The 19,486-nt window shown below is 35.6% G+C and overlaps 1 protein-coding gene across 5 annotated transcripts in view; it reads right to left on the bottom strand.

The window, feature by feature from the left end:
* Positions 1-19,486, bottom strand: part of unc-13 (protein unc13 homolog) — a 147,616-nt gene that overhangs the window by 6,186 nt on the left and 121,944 nt on the right. For 4 of the 5 annotated variants that reach the window (XM_089860060.1, XM_089860061.1, XM_089860062.1 and 1 more), the window contains 14 exons: positions 16,074-16,161; positions 9,385-9,459; positions 8,996-9,215; positions 8,817-8,937; positions 7,719-7,825; positions 4,262-4,403; positions 3,553-3,594; positions 3,005-3,132; positions 2,800-2,915; positions 2,606-2,668; positions 2,342-2,439; positions 1,341-1,491; positions 464-532; positions 20-384 (listed from right to left, as the gene is read on the bottom strand). In XM_089860060.1, coding sequence (XP_089716186.1) covers positions 20-384; positions 464-532; positions 1,341-1,491; positions 2,342-2,439; positions 2,606-2,668; positions 2,800-2,915; positions 3,005-3,132; positions 3,553-3,594; positions 4,262-4,403; positions 7,719-7,825; positions 8,817-8,937; positions 8,996-9,215; positions 9,385-9,459; positions 16,074-16,161 — 1,785 coding nt within the window. Of the gene's footprint in view, positions 1-19; positions 385-463; positions 533-1,340; positions 1,492-2,341; positions 2,440-2,605; positions 2,669-2,799; positions 2,916-3,004; positions 3,133-3,552; positions 3,595-4,261; positions 4,404-6,879; positions 6,987-7,718; positions 7,826-8,816; positions 8,938-8,995; positions 9,216-9,384; positions 9,460-16,073; positions 16,162-19,486 lie in introns of all 5 variants that reach the window. The other variant, XM_089860059.1, reaches the window with a different exon arrangement.

Raw genomic sequence — 19,486 nt, 5'->3', positions numbered from 1 at the left:
GTTGAATAAAAACACTTACTGATTCAGGACCGGCGTGTAGCTATTTCGATCTTCTTCAATAACGGAGACCATAAGGGCAATTAGTTTATGCCAAAAATCCAGATTGTGCAAACTGGGTCCGTGATCTTCCGGAGCGTTCTCTTTGTTCTTGATGTCGGCCGGGTCCACTTGGAACTCGCGATTGTACAGTTCGTAACAATTTTCGAAGAGGAACTGATAAGTAGAGCGCAAACACGCTTTCGCGCAATCTTTAACGACTGTACTGGCTCTCGGTGGACTCGACAATTCTTGCACCTTCATTCGGAAGAAGGTGATACTTGTCAACAAGTCGACTGTTGATTTTAAATCCTGAAGTTTCTCCGGGCTGGATGCTGGGAAGTTATTCTGTATATTACAAGAAAAATGCGCAAATCAGTCAATTTAGGCCAAAAAGAGAAAAATATAAAAATAATTTCATACGTACCCTATACATTGACAAATCTATTCTCAAGGAATTGTGCAACTGATCCAATAACTTGACAAACTTTTCTTTCTGTAAACAAAGATAAATAATCCAAAAACAAATTTAGTATTCATGCGCATTATTAATTCCACCTATTAACCATTAAGCTTAAAATAGTAATTATCTATTTGCATATTTTCTCACCCATTCTACTAGAGGTGTTTGTAGTAGCGATTATAATCAAAATAGCAATAAAAATAAATATCTGGCGAATATTTGAATTATTGCGTTCCTGCTTAAAATTATCCTCATTTATAAATAAACAATTTACGAAGTACAGTAAACAATAGAATTTTCCCCTCGGTCTCTTTCCCTTCTTTCGGGGTTGTCACTAATGATTCCATGACGTGACGAGCCACAGCCTTTCCCATTCGTTCCGTATTTATGTCTAACATAGAGAGTGATGAAGCGAATAGTCGTTATTGCAATTTTTACCGAACGTTCTCGTCCCCCTACTAAGGGTTAATGATAGGTACTAGCACGAACAAAAATAATGACTAAAATGCAGAGGGAAAGCGTAATAAAAAAATGGCTAGGAAACCCCGGATCTCTGGAAGCTCTCTCTCCCTCCCTCATTCTTTTTCCAATGATTACTGATGCCACATCCTAAAAAACGGTATTCCACGTACTAAACTATACACTATTGAATTATTTAAATCTGTCTAATGCTTTGCACGCATACACTCCCGTGACAATCTGGCTTGGGTTAGTTTAAATAACCAGCTTAAACATTTGATGTGTAGCAGGGTAAACATTTCTACAGGCGCTCGTTGAAAATATATGGAAAGGTTTCACCCTGAATGTAGGCTCTTCACTACAAACATGTTTTTGTACTTACTCCAAAATTTGAGGCCGCAAACCTATCGCTTGCCGAAACGGCGGAAGAGGCGGCTGTGTGTGCGTAGTACGCGTTGATGTTGGCAAGTAGGGTACTCATTACGGCGGGTACCCCTTGGCACATGTACTTAGTTGACAGGCAGTGGAAGTGTCTATAAGGGAAAAAACCAAAAAATATACTTATTTTTAAAAATAAAATACTTATAACTTGGGAGAAAACAACGTCAGACCGGATCTCATTAAAAGAAGCGGAAATTCATTACTTAAAATAGCGCGCTCCCAAAACACGAATGGGAAGTAAAAATAACAATAAACGCCTAACGCGTGTCACTGGGTTCCCTAAAAATTTAGCTAATGGCCGCCTAAAAGCATAATGGTCGGACTGAAACTTCAAAAACACTATTAAGCTCTGAATTCGTATGCAAGATTTAAATCGAGCTTGTTCAACTCATCTCAGACAATGGGCGCAAAGATAAAATACCGTGGATGCTGTATCAACCACTCTACTTAATAATAAATTAACTAAAATAACTTGAACGAAGCTGGACATAGACTGAACTACGAGGCGACGACCTAAATCGACAATACTATAAGGGGCTTAAACATCTACGCGGAGAAACGAAGCCGAATTAAATCGCTAATTTCGCGACGCGTCTGTGTCTCCCTTTGGTTTTCTGTCATTTGCTCTCTCGCTCTCTCATTATATTGTAGGTGTCACGGGATTTACTAATGATAGTTGACTTTATGTAAATTGAAACTAAAACTAAAACTAACGAGTTTATATTTTAGCAGCCCTGTTTCAAGCCTCCAAGGTGGTCGTTACAGCGAAATAAGCTATTTAATACGCGACGTCAAAAGAGAAATATACTTAACTACGTTATTCCCCGAATACCCGTAGAAGGCAAAAACTAATTTAGAGGTCTTCTCTTAAAGGCCGACTTACAGCAGAAAGGGTTCTGGCGAACTAAAAACCGAGCATCGAGATTAACAATGACAACTTACGTCATGGCTTGATATATGGACTCTATCCCATACCGCATCGCAAACTCGTCGACTATATCTTGAGACGGTACGTCGAAATAAACTTTCCAAGCGTCATCCTGTTGTTAGTTCGAAATTAAAGAAAGAAAGAAAGAAAGGCAGAAAATAGCTTTAACATTCCAATTAACACAAAGTGAAACTCTAAACTTTCATGGCTTGTTAAGCCTATATTTAAAGCGGTGAAATAGTTTTAAACTAGGAAATAATGAAGGAGGAAAACCTTACCCCTTTGGCGTCGGGTAACTTTACAATTCCACCGTTTTGCTCGCATAGATAATGGAAGAGATTCTGAAAGGGTTAGGAGAAAAAAGAAAGAGGATAATGCGCGTCCAATTAGAGTTAGTCAACGTGTACAATCAAGAATAATTACCTACAGTTACTTTAAAAAAAAAGAGAAGGGAGAATGAAAATATACAAACTTCGTGCAGACAGGTGTATTGTACGTGGTAAGGCGCTACTTTTTCTTCACCCTTTATTTCGACGCTGATATGGAGTCGAATAGCTCCCGATACGGCTGACTTGTCCGTTCTTTTCTCTGTTTCCGCGTTACACATTTTTAGTTCGCGTTTCAATACAGTAATCGAAGTTTAACGATTTGTCAACTGGACGGCCATTAGAACTTACCCAGATTGTACCATACGTCCATTTCGCCGCTTAGCGTTCGGACTTCGATGATAGTTTGACCCAAGAAATCGTCACTCTCGCGTGTCAATTTCTGCCTTAGCTTTGATTTTAAATCGTTATCTTCGTCCCTATTTCATTAAGAGAAAAATATTTTAAGATAATTAATAGTTAGACTCAACTAAGGGATTTTTAATTATTATTGGACTTCCTATAATAAATCCTAATGTTTCCTTTTAAATTATCAATATTACTGTTTGGTTCTGGGGTAACAGGCTCCCCCTTAAAGGGAAGTTTAGGTCTACCATTTGAAATTAAATTTTCGAGGGGCTAATCACCGTCAGATTAACCGTAGACCGATTACAGATTACGTGTAATCATTTTCGCACTGTAAAGGGTAGGGATTTTAAAGATTACGCGTAGTCACTTTAGTACAGTCAAAGGTACAGCCGTGTACACCTATTTCATTACGTGACCGTCCCCTCGTAAATTTCTAAGCATTTCCTGGTGAATTCAGAATGTTTTTGTGACATATAAAAGATATTACGTACCATACTCGGACTTTAATACGGTCGGAAGAGTTGTGGCATTCGCTAAAATGTTAAAAAATACCCAAAATTTGGTTAAGAAAATAATAACATACTATAAGAGAATGTAGAATTAGAATTTGTATAAAACGAAAAACAAAAATACAGCAAAAATAGGTCCTATTTTTTGAAATGGAGTTTTTGGTAGTCGAAAACAAAAATAGTTTAGGCCAGCTAAATTTATTTTTCGTCCCCATGCATGCTTCAGTTTTTGTCAAAAATAAAAACTCAATTTTCCTACGCGATAAGAATATATATTTATTTTTTTTTATAACTAAAATAAAAACTTTTTTTAAATTTAAACCCATGGATATTTTTGCCTAAATTATGATTTATCGCTTCCTAAGGTGGGAAATGGCTACAATTTAAATTCTATTCCCTTTTCAACGAACGAAGCCACATCTAGTCAAGAAAAATATTCAGAAATTGGCTTCAGTCCCAAGCGATCCCTTGCGAAAAAAATATATTGAACCATTTTCCCTAAATATTCTTTTTTGTCGTTATGTATGCAAATATGTCAGTAGATGGTTTAATTTAAAGTCTTTACGGTATAATTTAGGCCTGGTAAAAATTGTCTTTTCGTAAGCCTAATTATGGACGATGAGAATTAGGGTTAACAGAAATAGTGAGCTTAAGTTACTGAATAGAAAAAGAATGAAATTGACCAACTTACAAAAAGAATTTTTCGTTCCAAACCGGATTAAGATCCTGTGGCATGGTTCTAGTTCTTTTTTTGGTTTTGCCAACTTGGACCGTGACATAAGGGTCACTGGTCCCACTCTTATCCTTGGCGATTAAACCCTGAGCACAGATGACTTTCCAGGGTCAAAAGGTCAAGATGACAATAAAATGAGGAACGAAGGAAAAAAAGGGACACCGCGAAGAAAAAAGAATGTGGAAATTAACAAAAAGAGAAGATAAAATTCCAAAAAAACATTTTCCTTCTAAAATGTAATGTGCCGAATCTGAATTGGTTTTTGTTTTTTTACTTTTAAAGTCACTAAAACTGTTTTTACATCTTAACTAAAGACCTATTCACACTATAAATATTTTAGTAAATCATTTTAGGCACTTAAATTAACTCCCAAAGCCTAAATAATCAATCGATTTGGTAAAATCGTAGTAAAAATGATTTAGTAAAAGTTGTAGTGTGAACGGGACTTAAAATCTCATGCTTTCCCAAATTTTTGGGAATTAAAAACTACACTGATTTAATTAAATTAAAACACTACTTTAAAAAAATGTCTCTTACTCTACTGATTTGAAAAAAAATTATCTGATATGCCTGTTCAGATAATGCCTGATATATCTACCTATATAGCTAGGTAGCAAGCATATATTTTTTATATCCTAAATTTAATACTAAGAGAAAAGAGTTGAATATACTATATAAAAGTTCATTCCATCTCACTGGGAAAGTACTACAAATAGAATGATAATAAAAACATTTAGTTCAATATCGTGTAAAATGTACTCTCTAGCTGGAATGAACTTTTAAAATAATTAGTACCACTAAATTAAATTGAAAAAAAATCTATTCTACTCATTTTCCCTTAAATAGGATATAATAGGTCTAATTATCCTAATGGAAAAAATTACTTTTTATAATTACAAAAAAAAAATACACTGCTATTATACGTCAAATGCTAGAGAAAAAAACACTTTCTTTTTCATAGATGGGAAAAACAAGAGGTTTGAAAATGGAAAAACGGGAGGAAAAATTCCAAAATGTTTCACAAAAAACACCGCAGCAAGCGATTGCATGCAAAAAGCTATTGTTTTGCATTCGCAAGCAAAAATCGGCAAGAAAAAAGAAGCCAAGACGTATATATTAAAGCCACTCCATATATTTCTGGCTTATAGAAGAAACAGCTAACGAATTATTAATGCTAAAGACTTAGCGTGGGGAGAGAAAATGGGCCAGATCTACAGTTGAAATCACGTTGAAAGTTCAGTACGTACAAAGAAAGCACAGTTCACTTATTTGTACTCTTTTTGGTTCCGTCAACGTAGAAAGAGACGGACGTAGACTTAACTTTGTACACGCTGTAATTTTAACTCGATTCTGACTGTATAAAGGTCAATTTGGTTAAATCGATCTGAGAACTTTTAGAAAGAGAAACGCTTCGGTCGATGTCGAATATGCGTAATTTCATAAGTTTATAAGATATGTTCCATAAGTATCAAACTTCCTATACTTCGTAATGCTAGGGGAGACTTACTGGGAGCTAGTTCGAGAACGACGCCAGAATTGACTATACTCGCTTTTACAGTCCATTTTCCTATTTAGTCTCTACTTAGTCCTTGACAGCGCCTCACCAGGCGTCGCTTAACCTCGAATCTATGACCTACGTCACTTCACGACAAACTCCAGTTTGTAACCAGTGACAAACTTATGGAAAATATCTTAAGAACTTTTCTTGAATATCAAATTTTGTCGCCATTTTAACTTCCAACTCTGATCGTTTTAAAATGCTAAAAGTCTCGGATTTATTTAATTCGAAGGGGGAGGGGCAGGGGGAGTATTTTTGTGCTTAAAAAGTTCAAAAAGCGATGGGTGAAATGATACAGACTCGATATTTTATTAGATTCCCTATGTAATTTGATTCTAAAGACACACTTAATTTAATTTGATTTTGGAAATTTTTTTTCGAATTACTAGTCCTGAAACGTTAATGTTAGGAAGATTCAATTAAGTATTCAGATTACGGCTAATTACGGATTGAGAGGCTTGATTTTAATTTAGGCTAAAGGGTTATAAATACGAATATGGGCGGCAGTAATAAAATACCATGTATTAAGTTTATAAACAGATTGCTTATTATCAGCACCGTAAATGGAGTAGAGATTGAAAACATCGTTTGCAATAAAGGTAATTAAAATTTTGGGTCTTTATGCTTCCTTTAATGGGTGCTGAACATAAGCAATTATTGCAATCATTAATAATGGTACTGGTAAATTAGGATCAAAAGTTCAAAACTACTTATGTTGTATTAAAATGCGAAAACCTGAACATTAAAGTTAACTAAATTAATCTACACAAAACTGTTATTAAACTAATTCTTCATTCGAAATTCAATAAAATATCTCATGTCTATACATTTCATCCTCAATTAAATGCCGGTCCAACTGTAACCGTTTGGCCTAGGTATCGTAAAATACAGCACGAAACCTAGCCCAAATTATCAGCGAAAAATTTATAATAAAGTTGAAAGATGTGTTAAATTTAAATTTCATTGTAATTATAATTATTTTTTTCTTTCGATCAGCTTGTTATTAACTTGCGGGTACCTGTGATGGCAATTTTAGCCGACCACTTGCAGGTTCCTTCCATGATGGAGGATTCCCCCTGCTGCAAGGCATCGACATGGGTGTCGGGGTCTATACTGAATGTCAGCCTGCAACACACAACATCACCAAAAAACACCACGACTCGTGAGATTTTCTTAAACACGTAATTAATTCGCTTCTTAATTTGTTTAATTATTAGTTGTAAGACAACAGACCAATTTAAAAAGCTCATTCGCCTCGAGCACCTTATTTGAATGGTCTCGAATTTAACATTATCCTTTAGGTAAACAACGTTATTAGTTTGTTAGTCTTAAGTGTTAAATTCGAGACATTTTGAACAAGTTGCAAAAAGTGACACAAACTTTAGAAATTCGTCTATTGATTAATACCAGCACTGTATCTATTCGCTTTGAAAAATTAAAAACTTTAAAATAGAAAGATCCAAACTGGATCATATGACGAAACAAAAAATTCAAAAGATAAATTGCACGTAGCAAATTAAAAAAATATAGACACCAAAAATATCACCAATTCACCAAGAATAATATATATATAGTGAGACCACCAATTTACGATAACCATCACCACCACATTGTAATATATACGCATGCGCCGTTATCCGGAGAGCCATATCGAACAATAGGGGAAAATATTACACGATAATTAAGCCAACTTCGATAATTAGATAATTAACAAGACAAATTTTCACTGTTTATAACGTCAGAGGAAGTGTTTGGTCAAATGGAAAAGATGGGGATTTTTTTTAATAAATTTTGATAATGTTTATTTTTTTTTTCAATATTTATCGTTTTCTGGGCTCCTTTTCCGTTTATACCTACCGGTGATGGCTATTTTTGCTGACCACTTGGAAGTCCCATCCAAAACGCTTTGTTTCACGGCCTTCATATGGCCAACGTGACTCTTTTTGTCCACACTGAACACCTCCCTATGATGACGACGGACCAAACATGAAGTGTAAAACATCGCGTATATTTTTTTTTTCTCTTCTAAAAACTAGAACCTAATCGAAATGCGATGCTATAAAGGCCGAGCGAGCAGAAGATTTTAGAATGAAACTGTTCAGAACGTCAGTAACATCAAAAGTATATAGATATAAAAACCAAAAGTACACTTCATTGAAATTTGCTCGCGCCGTGTAATATTAAAATCCCTCCTTTATCCCAGAATAGTGTCGACCCCCTCTACTGCTAGTAGGGTTACTTATCGCGTCACTTGGATCAACATGAGCTCAATAAATTCTCAAACAATAACTGGTCAATAAGTACTTTCTTCGCTCGCTCAGCTCTTACGGAATATCTCCTAGAGGATGGACTTTATGACTTTTTGACCACTAAATGGGTAACGGGTCTCAATAATATCGTTCGAATAAATTTCACTCAATAATCTGTTCAATGCAAATTTTTGGGAGTGGTTATTACATGTCCACCGATTTACGGGTTAATTGACGCAATCAACTTTTAGGGCTGGCCACTATAATACTAAAATCGAAGGATATGAACGACTTCCGGATTCATTACTCGTAATATAGTTAGGGTCGTATCCTTAATTTTACTCAGATATGAAATTTGGAAGAGAAAGTAATGGTTCGATTTTGTAGTCGGGAAAAAAATTGGTGTTAATGGCGTGTGTCATTTCATTTCGCGATATGTCTGTTGGCGGCAAAAGGGATAGCATCAATAGACAACCAACCGGATTTGTTGTTACAATTCAATTTGGAAACAAGCTGATCCGTTTGAATGATACTATTCCTTTCAAAGGACTGCATAAATTACTTAAGTTTATTTAACCAAATACTTGTCAGAAAGCAGAATGCTTCGCAAACTCGTACGGAATGAGCTCGCTCGCCAATGAATTCAACCATATTTATTTATTAATCCGCGTGGCAATCAAAGCGCGGTTAAAGAGAGTTCGCTTACCGTATCAGCTCGAAAATCTCCGGTTTGTCTCTTTCCCTGATTTTCATCCTTTCCTGCATGGCCATGATGATATTGTTGGCCTTATCCTCGGCACCGTGTTTCGAACTTTTCTCGGCCGCTCCTGAAATGACAAGGGTCAAGTTTCTCGAGATTCATCATCGTTGGACGAAAGAACGTACTTTGAAGGCAATCGGCGTTGAGTAGGTCTTTGCATTTTTCGTGGCACTTGACTCCGCATTCTGTACAGCGGACCCCTTGTCGGGCAATCCCCCATAAGAGACCCTCACACTCGTAGCAGTAGGTGGGGGACGTGGCCGTCCAGGGTTGAAAGTTGTGCGGCGTTGTACTCGAAATGGGGTAAATCAAGGCTTGTAGGGTTTTCTTGTACACGTGCATTTTCTAGAACGCGACGAAAAAAACAAAACCATGGCCGAAGAAAAAAACAAAAAACCAATGTCGGTCCTATTAAGGTCCCTGAACCAAAAGGTTCGCGGATTTTTTTCGGGGGGGGGGGACCGGTTTGTTTCGGTTCTCTAACGCGGGGGCGGGGTTGATGACGCAAACTTACCAATTCTTCGTCGTTTAGAGATTGGCGTGGAACTGTGGAAGTGAGGCCGGCATTGCGTTTTGTCGCTGCCATAGTCTAAATTAAATTAGCCAGTAGACGTCTTTAGTAAAACAAGCTTAAAAAATTGGACTAACTATAAAAATCGAAATGCAAAACACGCTGACGAAAAACGCCTCGTCAATAGCTAGAAGGGACGCTTTTTCACAATACGCAATTAAAAATGGTCAAAATATGAAACTCATTAGGACTTTAACTTTTGGCAGCGTCCATTCGCGCGATGGCCGAAACATTCTTCGTACAACGTCTTCAAATCAAAGAATTTATCGAAAAATTCTTCGAAATGGTTTTTTCTTTAATGCATGCTTATCATATCAAAGTATATATGGATGAATCGTTTAAAATGGGAAAAAAATAAGACGAAAATGGATATAAAAAACATAATAACGATAATGTATAAAATGAAATATAACACTTTATAAATCAAACAAACTAGCGCTTTTACGTGCGAAATAAAAACCCATAGATTATTTATATTATTAAACAAAATCGGAAACGATATATGTATAGAAAATGGTAAACTCATAAACGATAGATAGAATAAACATGCATTTTTAATAAAAACAGCTAATTTTATATTAATAAAAACAAAAGCGTTATGTTTTTATTTTATAATGAATGAAAAAAAATAAAAGTTCTCGAGAAAAGCGGCAAAAAAATACTACGTTCCGGCGAAAATCCCGACTAAAATCGTAACTCTAGCAATTTTTGATAGATTTTTTTGTATTTTTTTAATAAATAGCTTTTTTGCTCTAAACTACGGAAAAAGAAATGTCGTTACTTTGGATAAGAACTTCAGAAATCGTGTAAAAGAAAAAATAAGTAAGAGGAATATAAAAATTCCATTTTTATTTTAGGAAAAATCGTTAGAGAGTAATTAGAGAGTGCGTGTTAATTTTTTTTTAATTTCGGGGGTAGGGGGCTAAATGTGAACTAAGTCAACGAAATTTCCCGGGGTTTTCATTAATTAGAGTACGCTATACTTAAGTCGAAGTGAAAGCCAAATGTATTTTTGTAACACGACTAACGAATTTAGAACCGAACTTAAATTTTTAAAATCACGAGGAAATGTTTGGAACTTTCAGTCAGTGAAGCGGACAAAAATTAGGGAGTAATATAATTTCGAGACTAAAATAAATCTAGTTAATTGCATTGTACTAATCAAATTGCAAGATATAGAACCAACTCAGAGTTAGGAGAAACGCTTTTACACTATAAAACATTTAAATATTCCTTATTTTCAAAATAAAGAAAGCTTTAACTGAAAAAGTAAAACACAAATAGAAAGAATTTAACTTTATCAAAGAATTTATTTAAATCAAATAAATTCATTTAAATGTAAATATTTACTACACCTGTCTCTAAAGGTTACGCATAGTTTTATTTATTTCAGGGGGTAAAAATGTAGTCAAACCAAGAGCTTAGCTACATAAATTTAATTTTCAAAACGAAGAAAATGAGATTTTTCATTTAAAAGAAATTAAAAATATCCCTAAAATTAATTTTCAAAACTTTCCTCAAAAGTATAACGCCGCGTACAAACAAACCTTATACATTTCTATATCATCACCAATCCTAATTACTTTTTTGTCCGTAAGTGAAAAGGGAGCTGAAAAGTTCCATAACATCTCCATCATCAAATTCTCAGGAGGAAAATTGCGTGTAATCCCTAATGTATAGGCCTAGCTGAAAAGTAGAGTAAAATCCGCAAAATTCTAATTTAATAACGTTCGTTTTTAACGATGAAAAAGGGGGCTAACCATTAGTCAAACAAAGTTCTAAGAGGGGGGTTAAAATCCTGCAGAGTTCCTGGAAAATTTCGGGGATTTTACGCGCCGGACCAATCCGTTAAACGATTAAATCCTGGACCAGTTTACAGTAGCTGTCGAGTAGGTCGTAATAATAATAAATGATAGTTCTGGGACCACGAAGGAGGACGACAATTTAGGCCTAACGGTTTCGGTAACGTTGACACGTTTTTGATAGATAAACCTAGAAACGAGACTACGAGAGACGCGTGTATTGTTAGAACGTAAAAATGAGAATTTGGCTTTCATCCCAAATGTCCAGAGTACGCTAATTAAGTAAAACGGATGCACCAACATAAGGTGGCCATGCCAACTATTTAATGCCAGGCTTTTTTAACATGCTAGACAGCGGTCTACCAAGCGGAGAGAGTAAGAGAGAGAGAGAGATAGAGAGAGAAAGGATATATAGGGCTCTTCATTAACGAACCTCTGATAAAACTAGCCTTCCCTTACAATTAACCCACCTTTTGCTACGGTTATAATTAATAATTCAACTCAAAAAGAGTACCTGAGAGCGTATTAGGGACCACTGTAGGTCTAATTAGCGTCTAAGTCAGAATAATTAAATTCGACAGTGCCATACGGGCCTGCCGAAACTTGACAAATGCGTGCTATGGAAAAGGGTTAACGGTAAAAGGAGACGATTATGAGGTTCGTTATTGGGAGCCAAAAAAGAGGTTAAGGGGTGGGATTAAATATGATTTTAAGTGTGTTTCGATTTTGTTAATTGGGAGAAACCGGAACGAAGCGACAGGACCGGAATGATTTCACGAACGACGTATATAGGTAATGATTATGAAACACCGTGAACGCTTTCAGGGGGCTTTTTCTCTTGGTTTTAATCTTTCAAGGTTGATTACACCGAGTGTTCGATCATTCAGGGTTGTCGCTTCGATCGGCGTTGGTGCACCTTCTCGACCCCGTTAACCCTAAAATCTAGAAACCCCAAACGCGGAAAACCACGCGATTCGTTAATTGGCCAAATTGGTCTTTCAAAAGTTTGAGGCGTTCGTAATACAAAAATACGCGAGGGGAATACGTGGAATCATACACTGACCATTTTGATGTACACTGAGTATGACTTTCATATTGTGTTCATTTCTGTTTGTTAATTTCTCAAAGAGCTTTTAATCAAAAAAGGTGTACAAGACAAATGGCAAGTGCTAGACCCCTTGTCAAAATACCAATTTAATAAAAAAAGTTTTTTATAATTTTGTAACGTGTCCAAGTAATTAATCAAAAATATCGGTATTCTTCTAATTACCTCACAAAAAACGGGGGAAAGAAAATTACGCGTATTCGTACAAAATAGTCAGTCCATAATCAAAAATTTTATAAAAATATTTTTAAATCTCAATCTATTTTAAAATAATTTTGGTTAACGAATCGCGTATGGAGAGAAAAATCCAGGTTTCTAAGTTTCGAGTATTCCGAGGTCTGTTTCGAAAAGGGCCATTTTTTGGACGAGTAATCGATCGAATATCGATTACCATAAACTCATCGTATATATTTTATTTTATACCTGCTCATATTCTATTCTAACAGCGGTTAAGTTATTAGAAATATATATATACATATACACATAAATATTTCAGAATATTTGAACCGGGCAACTCTTATAAAAATAAAAATATATTTCCAGAGATATTGGTATCATTTTCTTTTCTGGTCATACAATTCTCAAGATAGATATGATCAAAGTATAGTGACCGACCAAGGCTTAATATATCTAAGATAATTTCCAAAGAATATGAGGTTTAAACCATACGATGAGTTTACAAAAAAACAAAAATAAATAAATAAACATGTTTAGATAAATGTTCCCTCCCATTTACTGACGAAAATAAGAAAACAACGTGAAAATAATAAATGAAATAAAAATGATATCGTTTCGTATTTCGAATATATATATATTGTTTGATATATATTAATATTATTATTATTAGGATGTCGTATTGACAAAAAATTTGACGGTGGAGTACCTTGAGCACCTGGACGAAGACAACCACACAAGATAGAAGAGAGAGAAGATAGAGAAGACGAGGGTAAAAAAGAAAAAAAATACCACAAAGAGAGAGATCAGCAACAGTTCGACAATTACACCATCACCACCACTTTACCACCATATTGAGCCCTTTTTTCTTTCGGGTTAGATAGAGATATATCGATACCTTAGGAGCAGAATATCGGAAACTAATTTGCTATCATCTTGCGTATCCCTGGATTATTTATTACTCCTCATGATTTGCGATTTTCAATAACTTATTTTCTTTTTACAAGAATGAGTAAATCAGAGATCAATAATCGTTCTTTTTGTTGTAAATAATCTTTAAATATAAATTATTATTTTTTTTATGAAATGAAACTGATTTAATCTTTTAGTAACGCGTAATGAGATTAGAATAGCTTAAGTATTATGAGATTATTCTAGCTCCAAGATAACGGTATAGAGAATTAAAAGAGGTCACGTGGTTCGAATTAGGCCTAAATATACCACGTAATCTCTTATATATATGAGGGCGGAAAAACTGGCACCACATCAGGATGCATAAGAAACAATAACGGGGAGTTTTTTTATTTAAGAAAAACAAAAGATGAAAAACTAAAAAGATAAATTGGTTGAAAACACCCAACACCGGGTTCAAAAAGTAAACAAAAATAAAAAAAATAAACCTTAAAAATGGGGCGTATTATTTAAACCCAGCAGTAAAATGGGAGTGATACTGTTCTCAAATTGATATAAAAAATCTTAAAAGTATATAAGCCTGTAGAAAATATTCGTGAAAGTCGAAATTTTGCAAAAATATCGATTACTTTACGCCCTTTCCTTTTCCAAAAAGGCGCGAATTAATCCTTTGGAATTTTTCGACTTTCTCTCAAAATAGAAAATTGCAGGCTGGCATCGCTAATTCCAAGTAAACGTCAGCTTAAAACACCCAAACCGTAAGGTTTATACCCAAGCAACCTAATTAAGTTAATCGGCTTAAATTCGTTTAAAAAAAGAAGAAGATAAATGCATTTTATAATGGAGTAGAACTCGGAAGGAAAGAGAAGTATTCTTAACATTATAAATTTTAATCATTAGAAAGGAGAATAGGCGCCTTGAGGCGGCTCAACCATAATTTGGAACAAGCACAACTTGAAGCGTATAGTTTGGAATTGAATCGGGGCGTTTTCCCTTTGGGACGGAAAGATCGAATTTCTAATCGTTAATGGAGGAAGATTTATCAGCGAGAAAGAGAGAGCTAAAGAGAAAGGAGAAAAGGATACGGCAGAACAAGGAGCGCGCGAGAACGTCTTTCCGTTTTCCACCTTCATCCTTAACTATATCTAAAGGTTTAGTATATAGCTCTAGAATTAATTCGCCATAAACTACAAAATATTTTAAACAAAGTAGATAACCTAATTCCATATGGAAAACTGTACTCTGCTAATTGTGATTTAACTCTAAATTTAATTATCAATTTAAATAAGTTAATATTTAGTGTGAAGGAAGATAACAAAACTTATTATAATAACGTATGCGGAAGAAATGGGTGCACTAATGCGCAGACCTACGAAGATCAATATGCTTCGATTTGACCAGAGGTTGTCAATTATCGTAGATCTAATTGGATAATTAGTAATTGCAGATAATACCTAACTAAAATTTAAGTACAACCAGTCACGTTTATGTTTGTATAGTTTAACATGTCGATTTCTACATAGGGGCAGCATTCCACACTGAATAACTTATTTTTGATATTTTGCAATTTTGGGATTAAAGATCTTAAATTTTAACTGCAATAAACTTTCGGAATGCGCAAATACATTCCCACTAACTTCGATATACTACTCTAAGAAATTCCATAGATTCTGCATGAGACAAATGTTTTGTAATACACATCTAATTCCGACATATTTAAGAAAGAGATTTTTAAAGCGATCATCACCCGTCATGGAATTTAGGATAACACTAACACTATGTAATTTTAGGAAAGTGGTGAAGATAATATCCAGAAGGATGATCTTCCCTTCAGTGCAAATTCTCATTTAAATATGCGTATAAATTATAATAGTCTAGACATAGCTGTAATATTTCATAGGGATTTATAAAAATCTGCCACTGCAAATCTCCGATAATATTATATTTATACCAAGAAATATTGGCTTAAATTGTTCAATATTACGCAAAGATTCAAATTTTCCGATGAAACTTATCGTTTTTAAATCTCTAGGCATTCATTTTGGGCCAATATACTTCATATAAAAAGAAAATTCTTGAACCAAACCGCGTGTCACGATCGAAGTAAGGCGGTGGAGAAGTTCAAGGTTTAATGGGGCGTATAACTGAAAATATCTAAGGTGTACACAGCGTGGATTTGCGCAATCCTTCAACTATTATAGCTACACTACAACGTAACGTTCAACTAGCCAATACCTTGGCGTTACCTATATTCATTGAAGTGGTATATAAAGTAGCTCACTCTCTTGTATATAGGAGAGAGTTAAAAACAAGAGAGAAAGAGAGAGAGAGAGAAAAAAGGTGGAAGTCTAGTCGCAGAAGAAAAGCCTTTAATATAAAAGCTACTCGAGTGTATACGTTCCTCTTTCCTGCCGAGTTCTAGTCAACACGGGGCCTGTGTACTATAGCCGTATAACCCATAAGTTTCCAAAAATAGACTGCTCTCAATCCTCCCAAACCCAGCCAGCCTGCCTGCCTGCCTGCTTGCCTGCTTGCATCGCGTGGATTCATCCCTAGCCCAGTCTCCAGCGATCCCTACCATTCCCCCAAACTCTCGTTGTCCTTTTATATTCGTCGTGGAGGCCACGATGTGTACTCACCAGTTCGCTGACCAATGGGATGGATTTCCTCCGGGGTCGAATGTCAGGCATCGAATCGATATTAGTGTAGAAAGGGTTCTGCTTTGGCCTGCAATCCAGTGGCCCGGAAAAAGACGCCGCCGATATATGGGATTCGACGGGATAGGAGGAGAAGAAGACAGAGGATGGAGAGAAAAAAGAAAGAGAAAAGAGAAAAAACCAATTTAAAATCAGAGATTTTTAGAAAGAATCTATATAGGTAGGCTTAGATGTACGGAAAATATTTAATCGCGGAATTTCGTTTTTAGAATCGTAAATTTCTATCTATTTTTTTTAAATTATACCGAGGTATGACAGGTGAAATAAGAGATGTCATATACGGTCAAAAATACATAAGACCATATTTATCAAAGATCAAGTAATATAAGAAAAAAAAATCTGAGATGTATACATATACATCTCAGAATTTTTTTATACATATGTATAAACAACATAGCCCGAATTAAACTAAAACAGTGGTTTTGAAGGGTAAGTAAGTTCGAAAAACCCGGATATTGTTAGTCCTTAACTAAAATTTCAGCTGGTGGAATCATGTTTGTTTTAATGCTAAGACATTGCGTTGAAATGATACATTACATAACTAACAGTCACTCAATGATCTTTGAAGTAAAATACATAACCAAAGCGGAACAAATGCGTGGGTGCAAAATATTTTTGGCTCATAACGGTTCTCGGATATCCAAGAAAATCTCCCCGGGATAAGGTCGTTAACGCGATATATTCTCTATTGGTTGCTCGGTTGGAATTTATACGCCCTGAAGGGCATAGGATAAAAAAGAAGGAAATGAACTATATGTTAAAGTATACGAGTGAGAAAAGGCGAGAAACCAGCCGCCACCACCATCTCCGCGAATGGGGCGTTCGCCCAACCTATTTATTACGTCGGTAGCCAAAAGGCTGAAGATGGTAGACTATAGCGTCGGTACCCAACACTCCCAGCTGCAGATATTTCGCGGTAATACACGAAAACCGCACCAACGCTCGTCTGTGAATAACAAGCTAAAAAAATAAAAGAAAAGAACGTCCAGAAGAAAATTCTTGATTGCAGAAATGCACTGGGGCGCGCCAAAACGAATAGGACCCGTTCAGTTCATCTCATACTGGAATACAGCTGTTAGTACTGATGGGGGGAAATAGTCCTTGATGTCTGCTCCAAACTCGTTTCCCATTGGTTCCCGTGTCTGGTTATTTAATACAACACTTTGATTTGGCCCACACAGAGTGATCAAGAAAGGTCAGCAGAACCGGACATTACCAAGAGTCAATAATCCGAAGTAAAACACTTAGCACCCTACCAGGATTTCATAGAACTTTTAACCCTGCTACTTACTCTGTTGATGTAGCAGTTTTATTATGAGACTGTAGAAGCCAGTGTTTAACCGGTAAATACCGACGCAGGTAAATTAGAATTTGTGAACCGTTAATATCTCCTAAATTCCAGAATCTTAGTTCAAGGGAATCATAAACTTCATTAAATGCGTTTCTGTCTAGATACAAAACGCTGATCCCTTATATAAACTGTTCCTCGACACTGAGATGAACACTATATAAGACAGCTTGTGCTCCTAACTACCTATTCTATTTCGGTTTTATTTTTCTCCCTAGTCTCTTTTAGACGCTTGTCTCGCCCCAGTGATATTTGGGTCTAACAATAAAAAAAATAAAAAACAAAAGTAGCTTCCAATTGACTTTGCACATGCACTCTAAGAAAGAATCCGAAGAAGTTATAGGGAAGATGGGAATGAGCGAATTTCGACGGAGAAATCAAAACCTCTTGCATTTTCTAATTTAAAATACAGAATATTTTTTATTCTCTCATCTTTTAGGGAGTGAGAGTGAGAGAGGGGACCAAACTAGAGAGAGAACTAACTCGAACGGTCGATATTTACTTTGGAATCTTTGAACGAAAATGGGGATGAAGAGGTTGGGAAAAGAAAAGATAAAGGAAGATCAAGATTTGGCTCTCGCAACCCCTTCTCGAAAATCTCTTCCATTTCTTTTCTATAACAGTTCGTATAGAATGGAGAAGGAAAAAAACATAATAACACAGAGTTTTTGGATAAAAAGCGTCTAGTTTTCGTTTCTTTCTAGGTTTTTATAGCACCGGGGTATTCAATTTCAATCGGTGTTGACGTAAAAAAGCGAAATTTCTAACAAGGTTTGTTGTATTCTTGAGAAGAAAGAAGGCCGGATAAAAAGGAAATTAAAGTTGCATGGAAAATAGAGCCCCCTAAATGTAACTCCAGTAAATTGAAGTTAAAGCTCTTAGGTCTGACCTAATTAAAGAGTAAATGTTCAAAAATTCACTTCAAGGGTTAAATTTAACATTAAACCTTTGCCTTTAAAAAAGCCACCACTGTGGGACAAAGCAGGCAATAATTACAAATATAACACATTAAATTTTAAATAATTTTCTATGAAATCCTAAAGGTCATCTTATTTTCTCATTTAATTTTGACTTAATTTTTTAATTTATAATCTAACTATAGTCAAATTTAGTTCAAATCAAAGTGAACTTGAATGAAACAGACCGAAGAGTAGCTCATTTGCTTTGGAAAACTGAACAATTCTCTTAGACTTTGCATTTGGGACCAAATTTACGAATACAAACACGATATTCAAAACAATACCTTTTCATTCTTACGATATCAGCGAACGTTACGCTCATGATTAACTCTTTAGGGTAAAACCTTTATATAAAAGATAAGCTCGAAACGATAATCGCTAGGAACACAGCACAGCAGCCGATGTGGATTTGTAAAGGCGCTACCTTGTCAACAGTAAGGACTTGTCTAATAGATCCTCGGCAAGAAAAAAAAGAGAACGCTCAATTTCTTCCAGTCGGTAGAGTTATATATACCTTGGTATCTTTACCGCGCCGAAAAACGAGACAAAAATGCTCCCGGGTGATTCGAACCGATGGAAAATCGAATGAGAAAAAAACACAGAAAGAACCGAGGAGCTCGTCAAGTAAAGGTCCAGACTGAAAAAATACTGGAACCCATAATTTCAATCGGCGCGACCCCAATGACGAATTAGAGAACCCCCGTTGGGCATCTACCCGAAACGGCCAATCCCTCTGCAGAATAGGAAAGTAAAAATACAACAAAAACAGCAGTAACAAGGTGGTCAACACCAAAATAGTACATCACCTTCCAATAAAGCGTTGACGAAACATTAAAAAAATTATTTACTTCAGTTTAACAACATGGAAAGTACGAAACTACAGCGAAGGGTTGAAATATCCAACCGACCGAAAAATAAACGTATAGTTATTGTACACCCCAAGGCATTTTGGGTAAGAGTTTCCTTAATAACTTTGTGAGTGAGACCAAAAAACGAAAGACAAACGTCCTATGGCTAAGAACAATAGA

This window comes from Phalangium opilio, unplaced genomic scaffold (assembly GCF_054372755.1).
Source record: "Phalangium opilio isolate 3A_F unplaced genomic scaffold, DU_Popi_V2 ptg000344l_1, whole genome shotgun sequence".
Lineage (NCBI taxonomy): Eukaryota > Metazoa > Arthropoda > Arachnida > Opiliones > Phalangiidae > Phalangium > Phalangium opilio.
Note: the sequence above shows the minus strand (reverse complement) of the source record. Positions and strands in the feature narration are given on the sequence as shown.